The 17,965-nt window shown below is 36.5% G+C and overlaps 2 protein-coding genes across 2 annotated transcripts; one reads left to right on the top strand and one right to left on the bottom strand.

The window, feature by feature from the left end:
- Window positions 1–744: 744 nt before the first annotated feature.
- On the bottom strand, window positions 745–9,757 carry YL-1 (Vacuolar protein sorting-associated protein YL-1). Its single transcript, XM_019058682.2, has 8 exons — window positions 9,452–9,757; window positions 8,228–8,345; window positions 7,520–7,622; window positions 6,654–6,833; window positions 5,471–5,612; window positions 4,811–5,026; window positions 3,989–4,112; window positions 745–2,494 (listed from the first exon to the last, which is right to left on the bottom strand). Exons 1-8 carry the CDS (start codon window positions 9,583–9,585, stop codon window positions 2,408–2,410), a joined length of 1,104 nt encoding a protein of 367 aa, XP_018914227.2. The 5' UTR covers window positions 9,586–9,757; the 3' UTR covers window positions 745–2,407.
- Window positions 9,758–9,879: 122 nt separating this feature from the next.
- Window positions 9,880–17,965, top strand: LOC109042190 (uncharacterized). Its single transcript, XM_019058817.2, has 7 exons — window positions 9,880–9,973; window positions 11,479–11,888; window positions 12,052–12,303; window positions 13,493–13,795; window positions 14,521–14,621; window positions 15,228–15,486; window positions 15,813–17,965. The coding sequence occupies exons 2-7, from the start codon at window positions 11,573–11,575 to the stop codon at window positions 16,100–16,102; spliced, it is 1,521 nt and encodes a 506-aa protein (XP_018914362.2). The 5' UTR covers window positions 9,880–9,973; window positions 11,479–11,572; the 3' UTR covers window positions 16,103–17,965.

Genomic DNA, 17,965 nt, shown 5'->3' with positions numbered 1-17,965 from the left:
ATCGCGGCTAATCAATGCGCTCATGCGCCATTACAGGTGGCCAATCCATCGTTGAGCACAAAAATGTGGGGCGCTGGTTGGCCAAGGTGCATCTGGCGAGAAACCTGCTTGAGCTGGACGTCACACATTCGTGAGCGCCCTTCCCAAGGTTTACGATGATTTAGGATGATTTATGGGAATGCAACTAGACAACGTTGAAATTTGACGTAGCGGAAGCTTCATGCGGCATTCGACTTGTTGGGGGTTGACTTCATAAGTATGGTTCAAATACTGTACAGAACAGGAATCGTGCCGGGTTCACACAATTTTGAGTGGAAATCAAGGCCAAAAATTAGCATTTAAGAGTAAAAAATAGACTCTAATGAGTACCAGTGCAAGACTGAGGGAGTGTTCAGCTCAGGCAAATGCTTGCTATTGCTGATGAACAACTCGCAGGACAAAACAAGAAAAAACCGACTTTTTTTTCTCTAATGGACACATCAGTTTATACAAATTTTGCAATGGCTCTTTTCAGGACTGACAGATAATATTTGAGGACAACAAGTGTCAGGTAACTATATGTAATCTAAAACAGGTCTTTGCAAGGGGGGGGGGGGGGGTCTTTGTGGGTTATACAGGTCTAAAATGGTGATTTGAAGAGATTGATGTTCATTGAAGACCGTATGTATGGATAACTTAGTGCTAAGTTTCAATCAGAAATCTGAACTGAAGTTAAGACAAGCCATGAGTGAAATCAAAACAAACTTTTAACGAGAACAAATCTTTATTGATCTCAATACAAACTTCACATGTTGACAATCAAAACAGCATCAGGAATACCGGTCTTATGAGCCATGGGTTTTTGTTTTGGACCAAAAACCGAAGAGGGTCAGAGCCACAAGGGCTGGATTGCATTGCAGTGCTGCAAGTTATTACTCGACAATTCAGTAATTCATTCAAGAGCAGGCGCAAAGTTTCTTACAAATTTTGTGTGGAAATTTTCTGAGTAGTACGACCAAAGTTTCTGATATTTAAAATATGAAACGTACACCCATTTTAAGGGATCCCTCATATTAGAAATTTGACACTTTCACCCTTTCTGGTTTTAGCATCTGACTTTAACTCAATCTTAGTCTCAGTTCATGTTAACTACAGTGCATTGGTGATTTAAACCTCATTAATTCAAATTAAAGGTCTGTTACCTGAGAAATCTCTTAATTTTTTGAAAAGAACCAAAGTACTTTGCTGCCCACGGTAATTCAAAGAGTTGGAGATGGTTCAGCCCTTGGATATTCCAAAATTGAGCAAAAATTCTAGCCATGATTTAAACTAAGTAAGTATGATGGTTGCTCTATGGTTAAAAGCGAGGTGGCTTATTCTCTCTGTAATCTGAAGTCAACTGAATCAGCTGGTGTAAATGTACACATGTGCAAGCTTTGCTAAGGGTGTAAGCAAGGCAACAAGGTCAAATTCCACCGTGAAAAGCTTGATCAGATGATTAGAAATCAGTGTTACATGCCAGTGAGTACCCAGTAAAAGAATCATGGACGGTTGAAAACTTGTTCCATTTTGCGACAAAGGAAGAAATAATTCTCCTCTCATTAACATTACCTCAATAATTTAAATTAAAAGTTTTCCATTTGAACTTTCTTAGCTGAAAAGCTTGATAATCCAAGCAACTTCCTAGTCTCCCTTGAATTTTAAATCATTGACAAGGCGCTGTATCATCATCTAATATCATTCAGAATGATTACCATTCAGCTGACTTGCGCACTATGCGACACTCTCAAAAATCGCAGTCATAAATAATTATGAACACATTTTCAGCAACGAAAAAAAATGAAATACTAAAAATGTGTCTAGTGATTCTTAAATACTAGCTTGACTGCCCGTGCAGTTAACTTTCAATCCTGGTAATGGATACATTACTGCAGGGACAGTCAAGGCAGCATCCAGGGATCTTCAAGCACATGCTTAACAGCCTAGGCTGCTATCATAGCATTTCATTGTTTTCTGTACAGGTGTAGGAGCAAATGGAATTTTTTTTAAAAAATTAATCACTTTTGTTTGTTGGCTTCCGTAATATTAGCAATTTTTTGAACCTAAAAAAGTCATTTTGAATTATTTGTATTATTATTTGTAGTTGAGAATAATTTACTTAAATTATTACAATAGTAATTTGGCAATATTATTCGCTATTTGCTTCTTTTGAAAAATTCACTATTCATACAGCTCTAACAAATCAGTGCCTTAATGCTGGTATACAATCACATTATGAACTATGTTAGACACTTGTAAGCTCCAAACAGTTCTTTCGAATTTTTATTTTCAACCTCAAACTTTGATATTAATTCCACTCAAACACACAAAATCAATGTGAGCTGTTTTCAAGAGGTTGTCAAAAATACCTGTAGGCAGATGATCAAATTTAGCTTGACGTAGCTGCATCAGGAGTAGTTAAATTTACTAGTAGACTGCCGCTATTGTTTTCATGCCACTCCAACCACTCGGCAACCTGAAATTTTTAAATATATTAAATTATGAAATTTAATAAATGAAGAGGGCTACAGTGGACAGTAGGTTGCAGTAAGAGCAAAAAAAACGAGCAAATGGGGGATTTAACGACTGTAACAACATTCACGAGATCGGCTTCAAATGAGAGAAACTAAGAGTGCAGCAAATACATAATTTTACGTTTCAGAGCGAACATGAGGTAGGTATAGCAGAGAATTAGAGTCTTAAAGTTTTGACCTTTGTCCAGAACAATGAGCGATCTAGACAGAAAGAATGATGCACCCTTTCTGGAAAAATTCGATTTACAAACAGGATCTTATCCTCAAATCCATCACACAGGCAATGCCATATATACCTCCATGAGAGATCACATGTTAAAGATCCGAAAAATTGAGTTTCCAGCCCCAATGGAGATGTTGCATGTGTGAGGAATTTGCGATTTGACTATTGATCCTTATGTAAAAGCTCGGAAGAAACACGATGGTGCCACTGGTTTTCTCTGAAATCAACTTCCAAGTTCAAAAAAAGCTCTCAAGTTGAGGCCAAAATGGAGGGGATATCCCACGCTATCCTCAGAGTCCACATCTACATCAAGACAAACTCTCCGTGCAAGGCAAAACTCTCCAAAGCAAATACATTGACAGGGCTGCCACTTTATTTGGGGACTCTAAAACTGAAAACACAGCAACCCTGCTAATGTATTTGCTCCCTATCTTTGCATGGAGAGTTTGTCTTGATGTAGAGGTGGACTCTCAGGATAGCGTGGGATATCCCCTCTATTTTGGCCTCAACTTGAGAGCTTTTTTTGAGCTTGTGAGTTGATTTCAGAGAAAACCAGTGGCACCATCGTGTTTCTCGCAAACTTTAACATAAGAAGCAATAGTCAAATCGCAAATTCCTCACACATGCAACATCTCCATTTTCTATAAATTAGCATATTAAAAGCCTTGGTTTTAAAGCTTCAAAGAAAGAAAAGAGAGAGTGATTGCTAGTATTTGTGCACAACAACAGCACAGCGTTATCTCCATCTCATCTCTTTGGATAAATCTTCAGTTGCAATTGGACCGTAGCAGCGCAGTTACTTGCAAACAGAAAGTAAACAACTGCCAACTTATCCGACAGGAGTTCTACCTTTCTTTGTTCAGGAGATATTGAATACAAAGTTGTTGACTATGACTCTGGTGCCTCTCCATAATTTTTAGAGGAGTCTGAAATTTTAGGAAAAGGTGTTTTACATCAAGCATGATCCATAGATACGCTTAATTTTTAAAGAAATCCAAGGAGGGGAGAAGAAAAATGAGGTGTTCTGAATTAGGCTCTTTGATTAGCACCTAATTCCTTCATAAAATGTGCAATCATTAGTGAAGCTAGAGAAATTTGAAGACTCAGAAAAAGCTTTAGTTTGAGAAAAGAACTCTGCACATGAGGGAATTCTCGTAACCCTGAAAGAGACTACCCTGTTACCCAACTAACTCTTCACTAAGGAAATAGCTACCTCTTTAATATCCCTGTTGCCGTTTGTTTCCAAGTATTTGGCATACAGTTCCCTAATGATTTTGAAAGACTGAGCGGTGTCATACGGAACATTTGTGACAGGATCCACATATTTGGCTGGCATTCTGAAAAATTAATTTAAAAAAATCTATCAGATGGAAATACAAGGGCTATCCGTAAAGTAAGTTAACATTTGTCATATCTTCTAAACTAATATAGATAATTTAGATCTGTAAAAAATTTTTAAATTTCTATACTTTCAGCTTTCTAAAAAGCTTCGGTTTTTTAAACTCTGTCTTCTGAGTGCCGAGCAACATTAGTTTTCCCACACCCCTCTCTCACCACCGCATGTCCATTTACGCGCGCTGGGGTGGTTGCAGGATGGTAATATGCGGCTTCATCCTGCAAATTTTCAAAATGCGATTTTTTGTTTACAATTTAAAAATTCCATGTTTGAAAAGACCTTACTTTACTTTTCCACGTAATCTCCATCTCGTTGGACGCATTTTACATACCGTGACAAGAGCTTTTTTATTCCATCAGCGTAAAACTGGCGATTCTGTTTTTGTAACCACTTTTGTACAGCTTCTTTCAGCCCATCGTCGTCCGCGGAACTTTTTTGGCCAAAACCCTTTTATAGCTCAAGAAATAGGCGGTAATTCGCTCGGGGCGAGATCCTGGGAATAAAGGAAATGGGGGGAAAGGTCCCCTTTAAAAAACATGCTCAAAATATAAAGTCTGCAAGGTTCTGCCATCGCTGGAGGCCATCAGTGAACCATTATAAAGATTACAATGACACAAAAAACCCAAAAAGCTAACTTACCCAGTTATTGGACATAATCTGGGGAAAATATGGTTGTGAGGCTTTTGCGACTGTTGAAAATGTTTGTAAAAACTGTCATGGAATGTTAAGGCATCAGTGAATATTAAGAAAGTTCTCTCATAACAACTTTTCCTTTTCTTTTTTGGAGACTTGTCTTGTTCGCAAGAAGAGGAGTCAGCCTTTGATTCTTCACTTTTTGTTTCTTCCTTCACAGGCCTACAAAATAGAAAATTGGATTAGATGTATAAGAAAACAATGTCACAGGACTTTTGGAGAGAAAAGAGAATTGCTTGAATGATCGTATTGGTCAGGCTGGCTAGGCTGTTGGTGTAGCTCATTTGATCAAATCTTTGATTTTTTTTAAAATCAATGTATTCCTGACAAAGATGCTTATGGATTAAAATGACTGTAAAATAGGTGTGGTGTGATGTCAGACGCCAGAACTTAGCTTGTCCCGCACGACATTGCTACTCATTTCTTAACAAGAATCATAGTTCGGACCGTGAAGTTCAATTTTTAGTCATTTTGAGATAAGTGCAGCCAGGGACTAAGCGATCTGTATTGACCTTCATATTGATTGCTTTAGGAGTGATCAATTGAGCACTTCAACCTAAAATCTGTATAAATTAAAGAAATGCATTCTGATTTTTGAGTACTTACACATCTTCATCAACACAAATGGTTTCTTCTTCTAATGCTACATCAGGCATAGTTGTTGAAAGATAACGAATGACAGGCCCAGTGAAAATTTTTTTGATCCCCCTGTTTTTTTTCTTTTCGATTTCCATCATTTGGTACTTTTCTGTGGGGAAAACAGACGGTGAGATGATTTAAAAAAATTGACAAACCTACCTATTTTAAATACACCATTGTATTTAACAGATTTATCTCATGATTCAATGATAAAGCTTTAACTTTAAGCTCCAAATTTATAGGAAAGACAATTAAAATGCGTGCAGCCCATGATAGCATCATTTGATGAGCCCTCAGACAAGGTACAAATTTAAGCATTCTGAGTAATGTCGCCTCTTCAAAATTCAACACAAAACATGATTTGCGAAACGTAAATCACTGACATTGACTCCTAACCACCATAATAACGTTTTTATACAGCACTGGCTACAATAAATTTGACTTTCAAGCTCAAGATAAAATCAGAGTCTACGAGAAACAAAGTGTGTACTACAACCGTTTTGGCAGACTCTCTAATTGAGCTGAGTTCCTTCCTACCCTGTGTTGTTCAAAGTGTAAACAACACACAACAGCTGAGCCAAAGCACTGAAATTGAGGGTGCCATATTTTCATACCACAGAGACTATCACGGTAACATTCAGTGTGCAATTTAAGTCAAGTAAATTATATTCTTTTTTATTCATGACCGGCAAGTTTGGATTAATTAATCTGAATTTAAAAGCTTTAATGCTACACTACTGGCGGCTACACTATTTATATTGCTCAGTAATTACTTTCAAAAATTTTTGTTGCTCAAATCCTGTTCTAAGCGAAATTTTGATGAAAAAACAGATCAAAGTGCTTTAATTCATATGAAGTCTGTTGGTCCATTCAGCAAAAAAGACATTTTCTCCACTAGATTTAAGTTCTGATGCCCCATGAAAACAGAATTACCTATCCAGGATGTCTACACTGCAAAGGAATAGATAGAAATAAAGGAACAGGATTAACATAATTCCTGATTGGAGACTGTTAAAAACACATTTGTTTGCTATCCTATGCTGACACACATTTTAGCTCCAAAATGGGAGACTAATTCCCAGGAATTATTTGTTCACAACAATAATACACTTTTCTCTTCTATTTTTTTTAGTGGCACAATAAAAGTTACCTAAAGATCTTAAATTTTCTATTTCCGTCAATTTGGCTTCTTCTAATAGTTCTTCTTGCGTTAATTTAACTTCCACAGTATATTTCCTTGAAATTTTCCGCTTCAGATCAGATCTTTCACGGACTCTCTGCTGTGTTTTGGCGGAGGCAACTGCCGTAGAGTGTCGGATAGATTTCCTTTCTGCAATCAAGCAAAAAAAAAAAGACGATGCTTGATGATAATATGTAATCAAACACCTGTGTAAATTTTCTATGGGGAGATCCCACAAAACAGAGTAAGCTTCTAAATGTACAGGAATATTACTTCTACTGAAATACTGTAACTTTAACTCTGTGATTACGATAATGATACTATAATTCTGACTACATTGATCTGTATTAGAACGGAATTCAATATTTCCCATGAATCATTTAGGTTCAATTAGAGGAGCTTAAGAAAAAATCTTTATTGGAAATACTTGTTACTATTACTGTTCTATTCTCAGTACCTATCTTTCCGGTTAGATAATAATATCCTTTTATTCTCGATTTTATTGCTTGCATCAGGATAGATTCGCCAATGCCATTTTATTCATGTTATAGTGCTTTTCGAGGGAATAGCTAAAAGTTGAACACTTTTTTAAATCTTCTTTATTGCATTCAATTAGTACATTTTTGGGAAGATGGTTGAGAGGCTGAAACATACATTGATGAGGAAAGAAAAGCACAGTTGTGTTCAATGACTTTACATTTGTTCCATAAAAAAATTCTTTAATGCATTAAAAATAAAAACCTCAGCATATTGTCGGTTTGTTTCCTTGATCTGCCTTTCTGGTGAAAGGAGTTAAAAGTTAAGAGGCTCACAGATAAAACTAGCAAATTTCTTACCCAAAATATCACTTGAAGATGGATAATGTAATTTCTTCCTATCTGTTTTTGCCTGTGGAGGTTTTGGTGTTTTATCTACTGTTTTCTTCACGACTTTCGGTTCCTGAAAGTAAAAAAAAAAGTAAAAAGGGAGGTGCTAACAAGGGCAAAAATTGGCCCTACAAATTCGGTTACAATAGGTTAAACAGTAGCAGGGTTTGAATTTTTTATTTTCTACTAGGACCATACAAATGATGTGACCACAAAACAGCTTATATTTGAACAACATTTTGCAATAAGGAAATTCTATTTCTGGCTCATTTAAGAAACAACTTAAACGCGATTAGTTTATCTGTGCAGATAGGTGCTTTTATGCATAGGCCAGAGAGAGTAGTTCTTTATGGCAAAATGTAGGTAAGGTGCCATTTGGAGTTGGAGTACATGATGTGAGGATCATCACGTCAAAAATTAGTCGAAACTTTTTGTTTTGTAAGGAAAACAAAATTTCAATTTTTTTTAAAAAAACGAAATTTCAAATTTTTAGGAAAACGAAATTACTAATTTTTTTAGAAACATCAAATTTCAAAAAAAAATGTTAGAAAAACAATTTCAAATATTTTTAAAACCAAAAAATTTTTTTAGAAAAACAAAATCGAATTTTTCTTTCAATATGAAAAAAGCCAGTTCCATATTTTAGGATTAGAAATTGTTAAAAAGGGAAGAACTTACTTTGTAGACCATTTTCTTTCTTTTCTTGCTCTCCTCTGTTTCTTGATCAGAGACTGGTTCATCATTTTCATCAATACTGAAGTCAGAATCAACATCATCCTCTACTTCCTCTTCAGACCTGAAAGAGATTGATTCTTTATATTGCAGTTATGTAGTATCTCCATGTAAAAAAAATAACCTCTACTTTGTATGAGGAGAAGGACCTAGTTTTTTTACAGTCAGCATTTGCTTTATAGAGACAGAGGACAGTTACATGCAGAGCAGTTTAATCATAGAAATATCACCGATTCTTCAATTGAGGCAAGTCAGCAGTCAGGTGGAGAATAAAGTTCATAAATGTTACATGATGAAAATAGGAGATCTTTGATATACTTATATTTCCGTTTGCAGTGTCAAAAAGCTTACCTGGCAAATCACAACATCTGCAAATGCTAATTAATCAAAAAACTAACACTTTATCTCAATTCTCAACCTGTCAGTCTCATCAAAATGTGCCAAGAGCTTCTAAGCCCCCACAGGTGTGCAGGGTTCTTTCAGAGACATGACCCTCATTAATTTTCTTGCTCTTTTTATTAAGTTTATCTCATGGCGTACGATAGAGTTGCTAAATACTGGAGCGCCAGTGAAGTCACTTTTTAAGGCTGATTTGTCCACTGCTTCGGAGACTAGTGTGCAGTGACTGATGGGAGCTCAATGGAAAGCTGTTGAAAAATGCTGTTTAGTTCACACTCAATTCGCACATTCGGCAAGCATACAGCTCGGAATGCACATTTCAAGGATTGACTTCAGCAGAGCTCCGGTGAGTAAACACTTTATTGAACTCAGTGGTTCATCTGCAATATTACAGTTGTTGCAGAATGCTCTCTTTTCAATGAACCGGTCTGAACATGTATGAAAAACTTTCTGGTAGCCTTCCTACATACACTTTGAAACAGCAGGTTGACCGATCAAGAAGTTTCAACACCCCTACCCACACAGTTGAAGAAAAACTCTGCGGAAATTATTAAGAAACCTTCATGGTCAGGAAAGAAAATCTTTTCTACACTCCTGAGACCCGATGTCTGGTTTGTCATTGGTTGTTTCGGCTATAAAGTTGAAATTCAGATTGATTGGGTCTGGCCGTGTTTGATGACACACGGGGTGGTGCATACCTCCGCAACCTTCCGTTTTAGTTCAGATGGACCTTCACCACAGAGCTAACTTGAAATGAGTAAGAGTACTTACTTGTAATCATTATCGTCTTCAACCTCATCGAACCCACCGTAGGTGGTTTTGTAAAATTCATCCTCTTCTTCTTCATTCAGGAGCTTTGCTAAGCGATTGCCAGCATTGGACCTTCTTTCGCGGCTTGAAGCCATCACCAAACTTTAGGTATTTCTGAACACACGAAACTTAATGATGCACTGCAGAGGATGCAGTTTTGGATGGAATTAAAGGAGAATACTTCAGAAAATATGAGAATGGTATGCGAAAAAAAAATTAAAAAGTTATTCAAAATTTCGAAACAAACCTCGCTGCTTGTCAATAAACAATTTTTTGTAAACAGTCACGAAAAAAATGACGTCAAGTTGGGTCAAGCGTTCTGCTGCTTTTCTGCTTACGTCACACCACAGACTGCAGCACCATCGTTTTCTTCGCCCATACATTTTTTTAAAACCTCCAACAACAACAACAACAACAAAACAGGTTTTGTGTTTTGTCGTTTGTCCTGTCTGTTCTCTGTTGTGATTTTGAAAATTTCAAATAGTAAGTATCTACTTACGTTACTTACATGACTTTTTACTCTAATTTTGAATTTGAACTTATGCTAAAAGTTTGTAGGGTTGTCACTCCTCCTTTGGAAATGAAGAATTAGAAGTTTCTGCCAAATGTTTCATTTCAAACTGCGCATCATATCGTGTCGACTCTTGATGCTGAACCAAATTTTAAGTAGTTACCCACTCAAAGTTCAAACATTGCTGTTCATACACCTGTTCTTTTCTTTTACATCACTTGCAGATAGGAATTTCGCCTATAAGCATTTGAATTGTGTGCTGTCATACCTCAATTACCTTTATTTTTGGTGTAGGATTGATGTCGCGTAAGAAACAACGTCTACTGTTTCAAAATTTTGGCTCTATTGAACCATTACACAGGGGTGCAGAAACTTCCAAGGGTTACCCCAAAATAAACTTAGGTTCCCCTATTTTAAGTTTTTGCCGAATTTTGCCCGTCACATAAAGTAACGCGGGCGACAGTTGGGTTCCCTCAAAACAATGCAGTCTAAAGTTTGGTTCCCCAAATACAGCACGTTTGAATGTTTTGTTCCCCCTAAAACAGTGTGCTTGACAGTTAGGTTCCCTCAAAGAAGCTTACTCAACAGTCAAGTTCCCCCTAAACCCCTAAAAAAAAACCCCCCAAGGTTCCTCCATTTTTCTCGTCCTCTTGTGGGTTCCCCCATTTCACGCGCACGGCCGGTAGCATGGTTGGGAAGTCTCTGCACCCCTGCTATTACAGGTCAAGTTTCCAGTCTTTGGTATGGAAAAGTGCTGTTCCAAGAAGGCGAATTCCCTTCTTAGCCTTTATTTTTAACATCTATCAAAGAATACGATACGCCTCCGATCAGGATCGTATCATTTGTATCCTACCTGTATTGGGTTGATAATGGGTGTTGCAGGGGTCGATGAAGTTTCCTGCTTCCGACAATATCGCAAGAGCCTACTAAGTGCTTCCACCGAAAGGGATTACCTTTTTCCTCCTTCTTTTTGGTAGATTGGTGGGAAGAAAATTCTTAAGTAGAAGCAAAAAGGGCTTAATGAAAGCTCACTTTACATCCATTCTATCCATTTCTATGCAGGACGTTGCCAAAGAAAAAATAAAATTTAAAGGTTGTCTTCTTTTTCGCGAGCTTGGCTTGTGTGATCAGGAATATTAAGTATGTTACAGCAGCTTTCATTTCAACAGGTTTTCAACGCGCATCTCTTGATTTGGATTGCTGAGTTTGCATTCAACTCATATGATTATTATTTTACCTAAGGGAAATCTGAAAAAATCATGACTCCATTTATTAGTAAAGCCTTTACGAAATGAGTACTGATTTTTTAAAAATCAGCGGACTGCGCAAGGAATACTGAGAAATACAGTGCCGGCTGAATTTTGTAATCATTTGATATGACGTTCCCCACAACCTCCTGAGCACAATGAGATCTAAATCGAACATGGTATTTGCCAATTGACAGCTTTTAATTGTTGAAAATGTCTTTTAATTCCAGTCTAGCAATGGTCCACTACTCTTATCTAGAACATTCAGAAAAGTAGGTGTGTTAATCGAAGGAGATTAATCAAATTGTCAAATCTTGCACTAAGATGGCTGACCAGTGTGCTGGAATAACATCCTCAGGCGTTGGGTCACAAACCACAGCTACTGGATCATCTTCTGCCCAATGTGCCACAGCATCAAGTGCAGAAGTTAGCAGTCCTCAAACAACCGCAACCACTGATATACCCTCTACTCAATGTGCCACAACATCAAGTACAGCTGCCAACAGCCCTCAGACAACCACAACCACTGATATACCCTCTGCTCAATGTGCTGCAACATCAAGTACAGCGGTCAACAGCCCTCGAACAACCACAGACGCATCCTCTGCCCAGTCTGCTGGAGCATCTAGTAATGTCTCGGGTAAGCTTTTTTTTTAAGTTATCGGCAACTTTTAGTGATGAGATTTTCTTTTTTCCAAAAGTTCCTTGGTCTGACTTTTAGTATTTCCTTTACTTTTGGTAACATAAGATTTAATGACAACTCCTACTCTAGGATTTACTAATAGAGGTTTTTCTGATTTCAGATCGTGATTGTGCGGTTTGTCTGGAGACAATGGTTCAGCCAACTGAGTTACCGTGTAAACATGTCTTCTGTTTCTTGTGCGTGAAAGGAATCGCCCAAAAAACCAGATGCTGTGCGCTCTGCAGGAGAGAAATTCCTTTAAATTATTTTGATAGTCCTCATCTCTTAAGTGACCCTGATTCTGAGAAAGTGAAGGGGAAAACATGCTCTGATGATGAGGATAGACCACTCTGGTATTACAAAGGGAGAAGTGGTGAGTATTTCATAATTTTATCCTGACCTGATGAGGAAGAGTTTTAGTTTTAATAAATGAAGAATTCGCTTTTCACTTCACCAGTGTAGTAGTACCCAGTTCATTTGGTCTTTTCTGTAACCGGTTTAAAAACCTAACATTCCTTAATAAAATTTTAAGCTTAAAGAACTTCCTGTTGAACCTGGGTTTTCTGTGCCTCTCGTGATACAAGCACGTCTCTCTTTTAATAAAATGTTGCCGATGACCTTGAACTTAAATTCAGCGGTTTCCTTGACCAACCCAGCATAGCGCTGAATCCTTCATAAAATTCAAGAGGAGGAAGCAGATAAAAAGAAAAAAACCTTGCAGAGGATTGATCGGCTGTCCCAGCTCAATGCTAAATGTTTTGATTGAACGAACATTTGTAACTTCTCACTCTTGAAATCTTGTAAGTGTACAATTTCACAAAACAAATGAGACCTAATTTAATGAAGCCATTGCTGGACCTCAGGAAAAACAATAAGCAAGATGCAATTTCAGGTCTAGTGAATCGTTTTTTATCGAATAACTGTTTTTTTTTTGTTTTTTTTTTTTTTTGAAAAACCTTTTAAAATTTCTGCATAGAGCATTGGTGAATGAGAGGATCTCTAATTAGTAAGTAGCACTGAGAGTGCTCTCTGAAGTTATGGATACCATAAAACTCGCTTCAGGCTGTATAAAAATTAGATAGAGTCGGTGATTTTCCTGTGTGCAATAAATTCTGCATACAACTGACATCCTTGTTCCAAATTTATTGCACAGGGCAAAATCACCAACTCTGTCTTAATAGCGCGTGCTAGAAACTGCAATCTGTTTGTGTCTGAAGTTTACTTAATTCTCAAAGACACATTGAAAATTGTTTACTTCAAAATTTTTCTACAAGATTGTAACATGAAAAGTGTGATACTAATTTTTAAGAATCAAGAGTTTTTATATTACACAAAAAAAAACGTGCCCTAAAAGTTTCTCAACATTTTACAGGTACATCCTCTATTCTACACTCATGCTTTTTTATCAATTTTGGCCTGTATGTCCACAACTGTATCTAGAACACCACATTCAGATGCTGTTTAAACTTATTAATATGAAAAGAAAACTAGACTGTAGTGCATTTTGATTTCAGTTGTTCCCCTCACTGTCATCATTAAAGAAGAGGTCTAATTTTTTTTAGGTTGGTGGCAGTACGATGATCGCACCAGACAAGAACTCGAAAACGCTTATTCAAAAAAAGAACAGTTTTGTGAAGTTTTAATAGCAGGATACCTGTATGTTATCGACTTCGGATGCATGACTCAGTACCGAAAAGATGACCCAATTCGCCGAAGATCGGTTAAAAGAGAGACACAGCCAATCAAAGTCAAAGGTGTTGCCGGAGTCCCTTTACCAAACCAAAGTGATAAGACATCCAATTCATCTGGATGTCCTCAGCCAAATGCAAGCGCCAGTCACACAGGTCGCGCAATGCACCATTCTGGTGAGTACCACGTAATAAAGTTGTCACATTGATCCTCCCCCGGATCCGCCTTTGACCATCGTCGATCTCATGTAAACAAAATGACAACATGGTCTCTGTATGGCTTGTACTTACTTAATATTGAACTATTGATAGAAATGTTCCAACGAGAAAAACGCTCTTATCACTTCTTATCGGTTTGCGTGCTCTTATCAATGAAAAAATAAATAGAAAGTACACCAAAATATGCATTAGGTGTTGCTATACTTTAGGTAATGCATGTTTTGGTGTACTTTCTATCTATTTCTTCAAAAATTTTCAGTTCTCTCAATTGGTTGATACAAACACATCCTTGGCTGAGAAAATGGTGAGATGCTAAAGATCCTTTTCATAATCTATTGTCAGTGAATATTGTTCATGAAACAATTGGCTGGCCAGGCTACTTGGCTCGACAAAAGTGACAATATTTTTATCTAGTCAAGAGTTATTATGACGCACAAAAAAAATGGTAAAAACGTCAGAATGTCTGTTGGATGAAAGTTAATTTTGAAACAAAGTAAAGACTATATTACGGGTCCCTGACTTGTACTTTTTCTTATCCCAGTTAATTGTCTCCAAAGCAAGATTTTGCATTAGAATATAAAAAAATCCCCATAAGCAATCAGTAGATTCTTTTGAAACCTCTCTGTTCAATACCCATTTTGTCTGCATAGTATGGTCACTCCTTTTTTTATTCCCCTCTCTAGATGCAGATAACCCTGGACCATCTTGTTCTATTCTACTTCTGGACTTTAGACCATCACATGCTGGACCTTCAGCAAGCAGCAGATCACAATCAAAGAAGAAGGTATATTGTCCATTTATATAGTGAACAGAATATTCAGAAAACTATAAGATTTCAACTCTTGGAAAGTAAAAAAAAATTGGCGTCGAACACGGATTGAAGATATGATTTTTCTAAACAGAAGTAGCAGAAGTACACAATTTCACCATGAAAATTCGCGAAATTCTGACAGTTTGAACACAAGAGAAAATGAGACTTGTGCTTTTTAACAATGGTGTTTTTTTTTACAATAATATTTAAATAATTGATAGTGTGTCCTCTGTGCTGGCTTGCTACAAGCGTTTTGCATCCTTTTTGAAGATCCGTCAAATCTATTGCATTTTTTCACTCTCGCTTTCCTGTAAACTAGCATCATCTCTCTGAACTCTTTAAGTGGAATGGCAGTAAAAACTCGCCGTAAGTTCAAGACCCGGCTCCTAGTGTGCACTCATTGTTTTGTTTAGATTTTGTGTCAGTGTTATCCCATACTTCACAAAATAACGAATCACAAATTACTATTCCTTTTCTTTCTTCGCCCATTTTTGGAGTTTTTTTTTTTAGAAACTTCTTCCTTGCAGTATTCGTTTTGTTTCATTTTATCTAATTTTTGTACAAATTTTATTTAATCAGGATTCTCAAGGAGGGTGTGCAACGGTAGGAGAAGTTATAATCCTAACCAGTGATAGTGATGAGAGTGATTCTGATGATTCCTTGGAAATGAGTGATGATGATCTCAGTGAACTTGATGACGACGACATAGGAGGAGATTATTATGATGATGACATGGAGGATGATGATGATGACGGTGTAGACTTAGAAGATGGAGAAAGTAGTAGTGAAGATGATCCTGATGTTGTTTGGAGTCTTCACTTTTACGGTGGTCCACAAGGTACGCATTACTTAAATCCTTAATATGTCCGTAAGATTAAGTAGAAAAGGCTAATATTTCAAAAATCCCTTTACAATTTTTGTACTTCAAAATTGCAGCAGCTTTAAAATGCCTTTGGACTTCAAAGGCTAATATGGACAGGTTTGATTTGATTCTTGAGTGTGGCCTTTCCTGTTCTCTTTTCCCCTGATGAAATACACTCTCATCTAAATTATGTTAGTATTAGTCAATTATTTCCGATGAGTAGTAGCCCCCTTACAGCCTTTATTCTGATGTGTGAACTATACATCTTATTAGTTTTGTGAACTGAGAATTTCTTTTTCTAGGTGTGAGAAAACGGAAAGCTCCTGCCGCAAGTGCATCTTCATCCACGAAAAAAAATCAAAGCAGCATAGATTACAAAACAGCATTGAGACTGATGAAAGCTGAACACACCCATCTAAGAGAGTCTATCAAATTGAAACACACGCGAGCGCTCATGGAGAAGAAAAAACCTAAAGACGTACAGTTATTGAAAAAGCAAAACTCCCTCACATTGGAGAAACTCAAGAGAAAACACTTGAAAGAATTGATGAAATTAAAAATGCAGTACAAAATGCGAAACCAGAAAAAATGAAAAAATTACTAAAGATGTCAGTGGAGGATTGTGTGCAGTAAATTGTCGGATTCTCAACCATTCAGTTTTTATAGGCTTCAAAAGCTCCTCTACCTCAAGATTTCCAGACGAGTAATTTTCTAGATTGTCCTACCTTTAAGGAATTTCCTTGGCGTTATTTTTTTCAAATTTTTCTATAGTATCATGAATTTTTTCCGGGCCTCTCTTTCCGGAAAATGTATCTATCTGGTTCAGACCGTATGATTTTTGCCATGAGCATAACAATGGCTTAGGAACAATACTGCCGTGCTAAGGAAACACACTGTATGAACATTCGAGAGTTACCAAATTCACCCGAATAAAAAATGTATTTCGGAAGAAAGTTCTCCTTATTTTTCCTTGAAATTTTAAGATGTTGCAGATTCAATTGCAAAAAAAATCATCAGAAAAATTTGAAGAAAAAATATTTAAAACTTCCTCCATAAATTCGTTTTTTTTTATCAAAGGAAGTTTGGCAATGCTTCAAGGTTCACACAGCGTTTTTCCTCAGCACGGCAGAATACCCCTCATCTATAAATTGACGATTTTGCAGGATGAAGAAAAAATTTCGTCATTTTTTTTATTTTAAACTTTTTAAACACTACAGCACTCTCATGCAGGATTTAAAAAAACTTAAAACATCAGCTTGCATATTTTATACTGTAGAATGCAGCAAAGTTGCTACTCATTTTTGCCAATATTGTCAGTTTGACGGTATTGCTCTTTAGCCTTGATAAGTTTCTATTACTATTTGAGAGTGTTATATTATCCTTGAGGTTTTCTAAGCCCTCAAGAACATGGTAGGTTTGGGTTTGATAGTTACCAAATTGGGACATTTTTATTATTTAAAGCCAAGGAAGGCATCACATTGTGGTTAGCACCACAGTTAACAGAATAAGAAGCATCACAGGATCAAGATCAAGTGAACCTTGATTTTAGTCAACAAATTATTTTTTTTTCTTTGGCTGTGAACATTTTTGCAATTTATAGAAGCTTCTGTTTTATTCCTTTGAATTACGATTTTTTTGATACACACAAAGGCACATTTCTTTAACTTTATTCAGTCTACAGAAACAGAAGCGCTCAATAGGATGTAGGTTCAAAACCCCTCAATCTTTTCCAGTCCAACATGTTTAATAATATAAAAATATAAGAATTTTTTTTCTTGAATTGTAGATGTATATAAAATACTGAAGTGCATACTGATATAGTCAACATTTAAAGATTGGAAATTAAAAACCTGGTAAGCTCCACCAAGTGTTATATAGATCAGGGGTGTAGAAACCTTTCGAGGCAGGTAGCAACTGATCGTATGTAAAATTTGAAAAGCCCTGAAAGAGGGTCTCCAAAATAGAAAGGCAAGCATTTTAATTGTGTATTTTCCACTAACTGACTGTGAAAATCATGTGTTTTTTGCAAAACCATGGCAATTTGTACTTAAACAGCAATATAAAAGTCATCTCTCCCTAATTTTGTAGGAAAAGGAATTTTCAAGATAGGAAGACCAAAAATTTTCTGCATCCATGGCCAAGATCATGCAACTGTTCCTTTCATTTACCCAGAATTCAGTGGCCTGACAGCAAATATTCTTGTAATGTGTATATGATTAAAATTTAGAAGATTTTTCCTAATAATAAGTCCTCAAACTAAGGGTATTAAGACTCTTACATGGTTAAAAACACGGACAATCTTAGCAACACTTTGTAACGCTTACCAGGCTCTGAATTTCCACCATTATTTTTTTTTTGTCGAATTCTTTTTCTCCAGTTAAACATTTTTCGTTGAATGAAGCTTGTTTATTTTTATGTGTGATTTTCAATAAGTAAATACATCCTTTTTCATGAA

This window comes from Bemisia tabaci, chromosome 5, assembly GCF_918797505.1.
Source record: "Bemisia tabaci chromosome 5, PGI_BMITA_v3".
Taxonomy (NCBI): domain Eukaryota; kingdom Metazoa; phylum Arthropoda; class Insecta; order Hemiptera; family Aleyrodidae; genus Bemisia; species Bemisia tabaci.
The sequence above is the reverse complement of the archived record's forward strand: the minus strand, read 5'-3'. Positions and strand labels throughout refer to the sequence as shown.

Coding starts and splice junctions, on each gene's coding strand:
- LOC109042190 (XM_019058817.2), top strand. CDS start 11,573: ATGGCTGACCAGTGTGCTGGAATAACATCCTCAGGCGTTGGGTCACAA. Junction 12,304..13,492: donor GTATTACAAAGGGAGAAGTG/GTGAGTATTTCA, acceptor AATTTTTTTTAG/GTTGGTGGCAGTACGATGAT. Junction 15,487..15,812: donor CTTTTACGGTGGTCCACAAG/GTACGCATTACT, acceptor TTCTTTTTCTAG/GTGTGAGAAAACGGAAAGCT.
- YL-1 (XM_019058682.2), bottom strand. CDS start 9,585: ATGGCTTCAAGCCGCGAAAGAAGGTCCAATGCTGGCAATCGCTTAGCA. Junction 5,027..5,470: donor ATTTGTGTTGATGAAGATGT/GTAAGTACTCAA, acceptor TCTATTTTGTAG/GCCTGTGAAGGAAGAAACAA. Junction 2,495..3,988: donor GCAACAGGGATATTAAAGAG/GTAGCTATTTCC, acceptor TAAAAATTTCAG/GTTGCCGAGTGGTTGGAGTG.